The sequence below is a fragment of the Cibotium barometz genome, chromosome 22 (genome assembly GCF_041138505.1).
Source record: "Cibotium barometz isolate CiBa-2024 chromosome 22, ASM4113850v1, whole genome shotgun sequence".
NCBI classification, from domain to species: domain Eukaryota; kingdom Viridiplantae; phylum Streptophyta; class Polypodiopsida; order Cyatheales; family Cibotiaceae; genus Cibotium; species Cibotium barometz.
In genome coordinates this window covers 36922254-36934307 of record NC_141067.1, presented here as the reverse complement: position 1 = coordinate 36934307, position 12054 = coordinate 36922254, and the positions used below count along the sequence as shown (strand labels likewise).

The 12054-nt window shown below is 39.6% G+C and overlaps 1 protein-coding gene across 1 annotated transcript; it reads left to right on the top strand.

Annotated features, from left to right (window-relative positions):
* The first annotated feature begins 7501 nt into the window (after window positions 1-7501).
* On the top strand, window positions 7502-11742 carry LOC147626572 (RNA-binding protein 1-like). Its single transcript, XM_086816624.1, has 8 exons — window positions 7502-7569; window positions 7887-7987; window positions 8422-8549; window positions 8901-9255; window positions 9353-9414; window positions 9538-9619; window positions 11033-11201; window positions 11403-11742. The coding sequence occupies exons 2-7, from the start codon at window positions 7912-7914 to the stop codon at window positions 11179-11181; spliced, it is 852 nt and encodes a 283-aa protein (XP_086672750.1). The 5' UTR covers window positions 7502-7569; window positions 7887-7911; the 3' UTR covers window positions 11182-11201; window positions 11403-11742.
* Window positions 11743-12054: the final 312 nt, after the last annotated feature.

Sequence of the window (12054 nt, the reverse complement as noted above, 5' to 3'; positions counted from 1 at the left end):
TTGGTTACCGTCAAGCATATTTAGGTTTAATATGGAGGCCAGGGGCCTAATTTTGAGAAGGCCTTTCAAGGATATGACACATATAAAAGTAAGCCTTTGGCCACATCAAAAAGTAAGCCTTTGGCCACATCAAAAAGTAGGCCCCTGGCATGCACATCCAACCAAAGGTGCTCGAATGGTAACCAAACTTTGTAAGTGTGTACATGTGAACCCTACTCTCACTCTTACAAAATTTGGGTATCGTTGAGCATATATTAGGTTGAATATGGAGGCTAGGGGCCCAATTTTGAGAAGGCCCTTCAAGGCCAATACACATAAAAGTAAGCCTTTGGCCACAACATTCCAAACAAATGTGCTCGGATGGTAACCATACTTTGTAAGTGTGTACATATGGACCCCACGCTCACTCACATAAAGTTTATTTAGTTGAAATGTGTGGGCCAGGGGCTCAATTTTGAGGGGTCTCTTTAAGGCCAAGACACATTAAAAAGTTGGCCCCTGGACCACATATCAAACCAAATGTGCTTAAATTGTAACCAAACTTTGCAAGTGTGTATATGTATACCCCACCCTCAATCTTACAAAGGTTGGTACCATCGAGCACATTTAGTTGGAATATGGAGTCCAGGGGACCAATTTTAAGGGGGCTCTTCAAGGCCAAGACACATTAAAAAGTATGCCCGTGGGCCAAACATTCCAACAAAATGTGCTAGGGGTGCAATTTCAAGTGGGCTTTATAAGGCCAAGGAACATAAAAAATTAGGCCCCTCAGTCCCAACATTTCAAACCAAATGTGCTCAAATGGTGACCATACCTTTAAAGAGTGTAGATGTTAAAACCCTAAGATCCCTCTAGATAATTGTTATGCATAAACATGCATAAATCAGCTCAACCACCCAACCACCCCCGAGCCCAAGGGATGCACACATGAATAATAATGAAATACATCATACCTCTACCTTGATGTCCCATACCATCAAGAGGTATAACTCCAATCCAATAGCATGTAGCTAAAGTGTGAAATGGTAGATGAATAGATATGGATCTCTACACAAGAGACCATAGCATAAGCCTCCAAGCCTCCAAGCTCCAAGCCCCCAAGCTCTCAAGCTTCCAAGCCCTCTTGAGTGTGCCCCATGCTCCTAACATATAGGAGGGCCCTCAAGTGACTCTTGACTTTCCATTCCCCATGTGTGACCCTTGGATGCCTGACCCTAACCTTAATCCTTAAGGTTAGTCCTAACCCATGCTCCACTAGAGCTTGTTCCCATGCTCCCATGCTCACAAGCCTAATGTGGGTTAGCCTCCTAGTATATGCACACATAATGTGTATATAACATAGCATACATAATGTACATATAACATACTTCCCCTCTCTCAAAACATTGCACTCTTGCAATGAAAAGAAGGAGAACTGCGCTGAACCATCTCAACCGACTCCCAAGTCGAATCCTCAATTTTTCTATCTTTCCACCTAATTTTAACCTCAGGGAGGATTAGTCAACTACAAAGTTTCCTTTCCCTGAATTCAAGTACCTTATCAGGTTCATGTGGAACATAGGATAAATAATCAACTTCAACAAGTTCTTGAGGAGTAACTGTGTTATCCTCACCTCCCAGTTTCCCTTTCAACCTATTGATATGAAAGACTGGATGAACTTTAACATGTGGAGGTAGTTTTAAGTTCAAACGCAACCGTGCCAATCCGATGTATAACTCGAAAATGGCACAATATCTAGGAGATAAATTCGAGCATTTTTCTATTGACAAAGTCTGAGAATCTTTAGAAACATTAAAATAAACCAACGCTCCAGGTTCAAAAGACCGAGATGAGCGTCCCCTATCAGCATAAAACCGTGCCCTATCTTGAGCACTCCTAATAGAATCCCGAGCTTCGGTCAGCATTTCTTGTATATCATGCAAGAAATCCCCCGCCGATGCATCAAGCTCGATGTCCTTAAGACCGACATCAATAAGTGCCCTGGGTTGATACCCATACATAAGTATGCACGGACTAAAACCATACTTATGTATGGGTTGATACCCATACATAAGTATGCACGGACTAAAACCAATAGCCGTATATTTAAAACTGTTATAGGCAAATTCCATCATTGGAAGATATTTTTTCCAATATGATGATATTCTAGAGACATATGCACGAAGCATATACACTATAATCTGATTCATACGCTCTGTTTGCCCATCAGACTACTGCGGATGATCAGAGCAATTCACATTCAAAGTAACTTCCTCGTTGTAAACCATTCGGAATAAAGTAAGAAAACATGGCATTATAACAGCAGAAACCAGGGATTCATCGGCGCCCCGACATATCCACATCTGCATATGGAATAATCGACGTCTCGAGTTACCCATATCAGCATAGAGAATCATCGTCTCGATGAGTTACATATGTCCATCCGTAAACCTATCAGGTTGATTGTGTAAATCACCTAAAGTACGAAACTAGAGAAAGAAATGCCAACAAAGGAAGAATCCAAATTTCCTTATCCGAACACAACAAGATAAACTTGTTTGAACTCTAAAGAAAGAGATTTCAACAAGTGAAAATGCCGACGAGATTTCCCTCATCAAAACATGTAGGCTATAGATAAAAGAAGTTTATCTAAAGAATGCCTTCTAGTGAATTTAGAAAATAAGATTGTCTTTGAATGTTGAGGTCAACATGCTAAGTGATGTAAGCAAAGCAACAATCTTGAGCCCAAATTATCCCATAAGATAATATATGTGAGGGATCACTAGCGTCCCATACCACCATGATACCACGCATACATACCTTAATAATTTGAAACTCCCTAGTATGCCGTCTAGGAAAATATGAATAAAATCCTGTATAAAAGGAATAAGATGGCCTTATCCGGACTTTCACATACTAAACCTGTCTCTATATACTTGAGACTACATCAAGGAATAACTCCTTCTGAGTACATCATTTAGAAAAGAAATTGAATTATTGGCGCCTTTTTAATGATAACTACCCAAAACACAATAAAGTTAGGATAGAAAAATAACTCACCTAGATATATAAGCAACTAAGTATCCGAGTTGGAATATATACAAGAGTAAAAGAAATATACTCCAAAATTATATGCAAAAACGAAGGCAAATGCTATCTTCAAGGCACATGAAATTATCCAAAAGATCAAAAGATCCTTATAAAACCATGGATAAAAGCATAGGAGCTCCTTAAATCCATAAAAACCATAGTTGATCATAAAAATCAATGCATACCATCTAATGGACATAAATCATGCCAAAAGAAGCATTAAAATTGTGGCCAACTCATCAATTCGGAGAGAGAGAGACAAAACGTACTTCAACATTAAATAATCCTCAAAAATATTAAATTCTCGAGAAAAAGAATTTATCATAATTTTTTCCTAATTTTTCCTAATTTTATAGGACCTCAAAATATGATAATTTTGAATTCCACCAAACCTATCTTATGGCATTCCAAACCTATATTTTTCCAGAAACTTTTTAGCAATTAAATTTGCCAAAATACCATTGATATTTTAAAAATATCAATTTTTAGGATTTATAAAAATAATTTCAGAATATTTCTAATTTTTCTTGAGAATCCCATCGTTCGAAATTTCCAATTCCGCCCGAAAATTCTCAAATCCAATGAAAATTTACAATTTTAATGGATTTTTCGAATTTTTTGGGTCAAAAAATATATTTTTAAAGGAATTTGAATGGTCACAGGCGCCCGAATGGACACACCACATGCCAAACACCAACCCCACATTTTCTTGAAATTTAAAATAACCTTTGTCTAATTTTCCACTAATTTTTAGGAATTTTTAAAAAAATTTAAATTACCCCGAACAACGCATTTAGAATACGAACGGTCAAAAAATTTAAGAATTCCAACGGTTTTCCCGGAATACGGAAAGCCAAAAGTTTTGGGAAAATGAAAAGACAAAAAAAATCGGAATGTGAAAGGTCAAAGGTTTCCGGAATACGGAAGGTCAAAAGTTTTTCCGGAATTCGGAAAGCCAAAGGTTTTTCGGAAGATGAAAAGCCAAAAAATTTCAAGAAGAAATTTTCAAAAAAATTTCAGAGATTTTTTTCCTCAAATCTCATATTTTTCAGTATTTTTCAGGCTTTTTTCTGAAATATTATCAAAAAGTTTTTTTTAAAATAAAAAACTCATTTTTTTAAAAAAAAATAAAAAAATAATAAGCTTTTATTAGCTTATATTGGAATTTGATTTTTTAGGGGGGGGGCGTTTTTTTCCGCCGGTTGCTATGCGCAGCCCCCCCCCTCCAGTCGCCTGCGCGTAGAAGTGTGAGAGAGAGGGACTCTCTCTTCTCCCCTCTCTCCTTCCTTTCCTCTCCATTTCAATCTTCCTCCTCCAATCTCTTCTCTCTCTCTCTCTCTTAATCAGAGAGATTAACTTTAATCCATGATTAAAGTTTTTAATTAAAGTTTTTTAAATCATAATTATCATTAATTATGATTAATGTTTTAAAAAATCATTTTAAAGAGATTTTCTCACGGAAAAAAGAAGAAAAAATCAGATTTGAGAGGCAGAGAGAGTCCCACGCACACGGGAGAGCATCTCATGCATCATGCTGTCCCCTACTGAATTTCAGTAGAAATTGATAGAAATTTGATCGCATTCCCGCGGAAAAAACCTACAAAAAATGTATAAAAATATATTTTAAATCAAAAAAATGCTCAAAAAATTCCTTAAAAATTAGCAAAAAAATTTCTAAAAATTCTAGAAATTTAGGGAATCCATTCTATAAAAAATATCCACCATAAACTTATGGTTATTTTGTAAAAAAAAATCCATTAATGCTCGATTTTAACCATAAAAAATAGGGAAAAATAGCATGAACTCACGGAATTCTCCCGCAACGTCGATTCGTCCATTGAATTGTAGTAACACACGTTCCAATCACCAAATCGATGATCCACGTGCAATTCATCAACACAAATTAACAAAAAAAATATTTTATTAGTAAATATTAAAATTTACTAAAAAAATCAACAATTAAATAGAGATTGCTCTGATACCACTGTTAAAACCCTAAGATCTCTTTAGATAATTGTTATGCATAAATATGCATAAATCAGGCATAAACTCAACCACCCAACCACCCCCGAGCCCAAGGGATGCACACATGAATAATAATGAAATACATCATACCTCTACCTTGATGTCCCATACCATCAAGAGGTATAACTCCAATCCAATAGCATGTAGCTAAAGTGTGAAATGGTAGATGAATAGATATGGACCTCCCTGGGCCCCAACATTCCAACTAAATGGTGACTAAACTTTACAAGAGTATACATGTGGAGTCCACCCTCACTCATAAATTTTGGCCACTATCGTAGAATATTTGGTAAGAATAATATATGGCAAGGGTGCAATTTCTAGAGACACATTAAAAATTAGGCCCTTGGTCCCAACATTCCAACCAAATGTACATGGATGGTGACCAAACCTTGCAAGGGTGTACATGTGGCCTCCACCCTCGTTACTACAAAGTTCGACCTCATCACTGTCCAAACACATTTTGGTTGGAATGTACTAGCTAGGGGCTAATTTTGAGGGGGATCTTTAAGGCTAAGACACATTAAAAAGTATGACCCTGTCCCTCACATTCCAACCAAATGTGCTCAGAATACGGTCCTACTTTTTAATGTACACAATTTTACAAAGTTTTGTCACCATCTAAGCACATTTGGTGGAATGTGCAAGCCAAGGGCTCAATTTCGAGGGGGCTCTCTAAGGCCAAGATACATTACTTAAGAAGTAGGCCCATGGATTGCGGATTCCACCAATTGTGTATTGATGGTGAACCCTCAACATTGGACCCCTAGTCTGCACACATTACAACCAAATGTGCTTAAGTGGTGGCCAAAATTTATAGGAATAAGGGGTGGGGTCCACATGTATACTTTTTCAAGGTTTAATCATCATTCACACATTTGGTTGAAATGTTGGGACCAAGGGCCTAATTTTTAATGTGTCTTGGCCTTAGAGAGCCCCCTCCAAATTACATTCATAGCTTGCATATTCCAACCAAATGTGCCTTGATGGTTACATAAGTGAGGATGAAGCCTATAAGTACACCCTTGCAAAGTGTGCTCACCATCAGAGAAAATTTAATCAGAATGTTGGAGCCAGGGGGCTTATTTTTTAATGTCTAGGCCTTAGAGAGCTCCCTCAAAATTGGGCCCCTCGCCTACGCATTCCAACTAAATGTGTCTGATGGTGGCCACACTTTACATGAGTGCCTTAAAAAGTTTTAGCACCATTCGAGCACATGTGGTCAGAATGTTTGGGCCAAGGGCCTAGTATCATTGTGTCTTAAGAGCCCTCTCAAAACTAGATTCTCGCCAAATGTGTTTGATTGCATGAATGAGGGTGGAGTCAACATGTATACCCTCACAAAGTTTGGTTACCATCTGAGCACATTTTATTGGAATGTTGGGACCATGCCCCTACTGTCTAATGTGTCATAGCCTTGAAGAGCCCTCTCAAAATTGGGTCCCTGGCCTCTATATTCTAGCTAAATATGCTCGATGATAACCAAACTGTGCATGAGTGAGGGTGGGGTACACATGACCAAACTTTACAATAGTGTACATGTGGTCCTCACCCTCACTCATGAAACATTTGGCCACCATCAGAGCACATTTGAGCCACCATCAGAGCACATTTGAGCACTCTGTGTTTTGTCTCTTTCGCTTGAAAGAACTCTAAAATTGGCATTTCTTTGGTGGGGTTTTGGTATGAGGGCCCATGGCTCTCCTAAATATCCTCTGATAGGCTGACCTTTTTCTTGTTGAGTAAAAGATTCATTTGGTGGAACTCTCTATCATCATCATAAATCCTCTCTAAATTTTTTCTATGTTCTTTAAAAACGTAATTTCCTCTCGTGGACCCTCAAGGTTTCTCACACACACACACTATCTCTCTCTCTATATATATACATACACACACACACACACATATGTGTACATCACACATACATATACAATACACACACACACACATATATACATATACATATACACGTATATATATATATATATATATATACATATATATATATATATATACATATATATATATATATATATATACATATATATATATATATATACTAGTACTCAACCCGTGCGTTGCTACGGTTTGTAAAAGACATTAAGAAACGAAACTTACGAAACGTAGGAATGGAAACCGGAATATAAAGGGTGCGTTGCTACGGTTTGTAAAAGACATTAAGAAACGAAACTTATGAAACGTAGGAATGGAAACCGGAATATAAAGGGTCAATCGGAATACAAAGGGTCAATCTAAGAGATTTTTTCCTCTTATTTTTTAGAAATCCAAGATTTCTTTTTTGAATCCTCTACTTGTGCCTTGCTTGTGCATGGTTAATATGTAATAAAAGAGATATGTATATATATATATATGTAGATTAAATTGTAGGTCAAATAAAATCCATCTAACCTAAAACGGAAATCTTGAGCACGTAGCTTCGTCCGCGTACGTCGAAGCTAGGGTTTCGTCTACAGGTACCATAATTCTGTCTCTGTGGAGATTAGGGTTTCTCCCTCCTGCTCTTGGTGGCTTTCTTTCTTTGTTTTGGGTTTCTTGTTCTTGTTTTAGCGTTTTCGCTTCACATAGGTTTTCTGTTCTGTGATAGAGCTCCTGCTTGAGTTAGCGTTTCCTCTGGTTTTAAGTTTTGTGCTTGCCTGCATTAGGGTTTCTGCTATTTGTTTCTTTTCTGACTTCTTCGCTTTGTCTTTCTGGTAGGATTTTCTCTCTTTTCTGTGTTAAGGTTTTTGCGTTACGCCTTTTTGTTCTCATCTAGACGCTTCTTTCCTCGCAGGGTGATCTCCCAGAACTGTTTGGCTATGGCGGACTACTGGCGCTACTCTGACATGATGGCTCCTGGACAAATCCATGCGAAACGCCCGAGAGCGGATTACGGTATGGTTTTCGTCCCCCCCACACACGTGTATTCATGTATGTATATGAGATGTGAAGCTTTGTTCATAGTATGCTTGGAAATATGCGATATCCTCTTGTCTGATCCTTGGGCCTTAGTGTTAAATCATTTAATACTTAGAATTGCTAGAAAACAGATCTCCTGGTTTTTTTTTGGGGAAAAAAAATATGAGTAAATCCTTCTTTGGTTCAATTGATACCCGTCCAGAGGCGGCTTGTCTTTCCGCCCTGAAGTTACAACTCAGGACCTCCCCTTCCCATAGCTAGGCTATGTGTCGGTTCTCCTGTCTTGTGTATGCCCCCCATTGTTTTACTGCAAATGATTTCCATTTTTTGTATGTGCATAATTGCATGCTATCTGAGTTCCATAATTGCATGCTATCTGAGTTCAATCCATGCTTTTTGGTTCCTTGTAGATGAGCTCCCTTTACCTGGAGCAGCCAGTTATGGTCGTGGAGAGGTTCGTTATGATGAACGAGATGGGCGCATGCCATGGAGAGATCCGGAACCCCTCGATTTCGGTACCGACTACAAAAGAAGCGGGGTACTTTTTTTAAAACCTTCACACACTTGAGGCCTGGTTTTTCTGGCAACCACACTTACCTTTTTTTATTAAATTCTCGTGTCAACTGTCGAAAATATATTTAACCACAGCAGGTGCATGTGGGGTTGTAAATAGCTGATATTGTTACATGTCACAGCACGCTTGTCCATGGTATGCATTGAATTTTCATGAATTAGGATTGCTGTTATTGGGCATAAGAGTTTTTTTTTTGGGATTACTTCATAGTTTTGTTTATATTTTCTAAGCATTGATGCAGAATGAAGTGCTGCCTAAGTCCTTACCAAACAAAGTCCCCCTTCTTGATTAGTTTCTTGGGGATGAAATGTGCAGGTGGCATATGCTTCAGGTGGTATGACCGGTGCAGATGTATTGGGACTCTCTGGCGGCCCTCTCATGGGCATGAGTGTACTGGGGGGTGCAGGGGTTGGTAATATGGGTGTGTCTGGTCTGGAGGATCCTAGCATGATGGGACAGGGTGGCAGGTTGCTGGGTCTGGATACCAGCATGATGAAGGGTGTCAATGTTGGTGTAAATGGAGGGAGATCTGATTACCTTCCAAGGCAAGATAGTCAAGGAGCACGATTAGGGGGCCCTGGTCTTCTGCCACCAGATGTTCCACCAGATGCAACACCTACCTTATTTATTGAAGGGCTTCCATCTGACTGCTCTCGCAGGGAAGCAGCTCGTATCCAATACACTTACGTGTTGACTAGTATTTTGAAAGTTATTTTGTGTTGGTAGCAAGTCAATCATTACGTGCATTGCCTTAAACTTTTCACTAGATGTTTTTCGCCCTTTCCTTGGGTTTAAGGAAGTTCGCCTTGTGCACAAAGAGTCAAGGCGGGTGAGTAGGCTTTCAATGAAGATAGTATATTGTTGACACCTGTGCATTATTGGCATCATGTGCTCACTTCAGTTTATAGTTTTTTAATTGTTTCTGTTCTCACTCTGGCATCGCTCTCTGTAGCCGGGAGGAGATACGTTTGTCTTGTGCTTTGTAGAATTTACAGATTCGAGATGTGCTGCTATTGCATTGGAGGCTTTGCAAGGTATGCATCAGAATCCCTCTTGGAAATTGATGAGCTGGGTGATGATTACACAAATGAATGATGTTAGAAGCCTAAAGTGTAGCCCTGTGAGGCTCACAATGCAGGCTGTTAAGGGTAAACATGCTTGGAGCTAGGGTGAGAATAAACATTGAACTCTGTCTTCAGGCTTTGATCCTAAGAGTTTACTTGACATCAGAATGGTCTATGAGCGGCAAGTTAGTAGGGTATGAAACACATGAATAGCGTGTTCTGAACGAGTTCGGAATGTTTTGATGCTTTCCAAGGATGCTTCTATTGGTGTACAGAATGGTCGGCAAGATAAGTGCAGGTGTTGTAAGAGCCTCTTTGGCATCTAAGAACAGAAATTTAGCAAATGTAGGGCATGCTCCTCACAGCTATAGAATGTTTTGAACCGGTTGCGGGTTCTAGCACAACCATCCCAGAAAGGCATAAGGTTTGCTTGACATGATTATTAGTTGTAAAGTCACCCAAGAATTATGCGAAAGCTGTAACGGGTATGACAACATTACAACCAGAAACGGACACAGATTAGGGCTTTCTGACATGAACCCAATGTGCTTACGTGGTTTATTCTCCAAAAATTCAAACTACTGCTAGTTTAGTGGATGGTTTTTAAGGAACTAGGTAGCTCACCACCCAATGAATACCCCCCCCAAGCCGCCCTCCTGATCTCAAGGCTAAACCAGTACCATGCCTGACTTGTCACCCAAGCCTTGTTGGTGCACCGTTTCACTAGAGCCTATCCTCCATGCGTTGGGTTTGAGCCAGACGAGGCCTGATTTGGGTCTTGATTTCAAGGGGCTTTATTCTAATGAGCCTGATTCCTTTTGAGGGTGTCAAATGTAAGGTCATTTTACACTTGATGAGTGCTTATTGAGCCACAGGCGTTAGCCCAACCTCATTTGCAAATCTAGATGTATGCTTTTTGGGGACACAACACTATCCTGGTTTATAGTACTGCCCTTGGATGGTTCAGAAGTGTGCACTTTGTCTATTGACATTCTTATTTTCATTTCGTTTACTGATAAACGTATAGTTATTCTGGAGAAAATGCATTATGCAACTATAGTGTCTAGGTGCCTTGCGATCCTTTTTTGGGTTTCGTTTTGAGGGTTAGGATGTACGAAATTTTATTTCTAATGATAAGCTACATGCTTGCAAACGTGGTAGCACGAATTCTCATTAAATGCCAGCTATTCAGCTTTACCTGCAACTGAGTATGTGTAAAGCTTGTTCATGCATTCACGTGTAGCGTTCTTAGTCGCCAAATGTAAAGTATTCCCATCCGAGATTGTGTAAAGAGATCGTTATGAGGTGCTACGGATGCTCCTCTGCTTGGGCAGAATCTGCCAGTTTTGGCTGATTGTGCCATTCATCGGTCGGTTTTTCCAGGGTACAAATTCGACGAGACGAATCGGGATTCAGAGCCGTTGCGATTGCAATTCTCTCGAATGCCTGGCCCTCGAGGTGGGGGACGTGGGGATCCTCGTGGGGGCCGCAACCGCGATGATTTTTCTCGTAGTCATCCTCTACAACGCTGAATGCAGTTACGCGCTTGCAGGTGAAGGTCGCTTAGTTATCCGTAAAGTTGAATCACAATGAGATATGTAGTTCTGTTCTTTTGTACCCCTCCTGCCCACGGGCCTTACTAAAGCTGCAGAAGTTGCCCTAACACTTACCATAAATACATGGGTCCTGAGGTGAACGTTTACACCACTGTTGAAAGCTAGCTTCAAATGACGTTTCAACTATTTCTATGCAGACTTTGAAGCTTCAGCCTACAGGATATGGGACTGGAAGACGTGAAGCTCGCAACGATTGAAGTCTTTTCTTGTGTCTTAGTTGTAGTGCAAAAGGATGTTGGTCGTTTATGAACTTGGCAGCTTCTGTCGAGTCTTTAACAGAAAATGCACGTTCTGTTTTTTAAGGAAGTAATCGGTTTAGTGGGCCAGTAATTTTGTCTGTCAGTAGAGGATATGCAACTTTAGTTGGTTTTATTTGACGCTGGTATACTATTGCCAGTTTTATTAAACACTACTTCAGTGGCTCCTAACTTGTGGGTGGACCTTGTGATGATTATGCAAGGGTGAATTGAGGTCAAATATGGAACAACCTTGCAGTCTGGTGGTTTGCTTTAGTGCGTAGAACAGTTCAATTGTTTGAAGCCTTCAATCTGCTGAATAGGGCCTTCAATTGTTTGAAACCTTCTTGCCATGTAGGTATCATGCATTCACATTACTCACCTTTTGCTTCCACCACCATTGCAATAGATATGATAAATTCAAGGTCGAATTTCCAAGAATTTAAATGCAGGATCTCTGGAGAAAGATTTTCACTGCAACTGAGTACTTAGTCTACTTTCCCTTGCACTATTCTTTGAATGATGGCCTCAGGAGTCTGTTATGTAAGGGAGG

Coding starts and splice junctions, on each gene's coding strand:
- LOC147626572 (XM_086816624.1), top strand. CDS start 7,912: ATGGCGGACTACTGGCGCTACTCTGACATGATGGCTCCTGGACAAATC. Junction 9,415..9,537: donor TGCACAAAGAGTCAAGGCGG/GTGAGTAGGCTT, acceptor CGCTCTCTGTAG/CCGGGAGGAGATACGTTTGT. Junction 9,620..11,032: donor TGCATTGGAGGCTTTGCAAG/GTATGCATCAGA, acceptor CGGTTTTTCCAG/GGTACAAATTCGACGAGACG.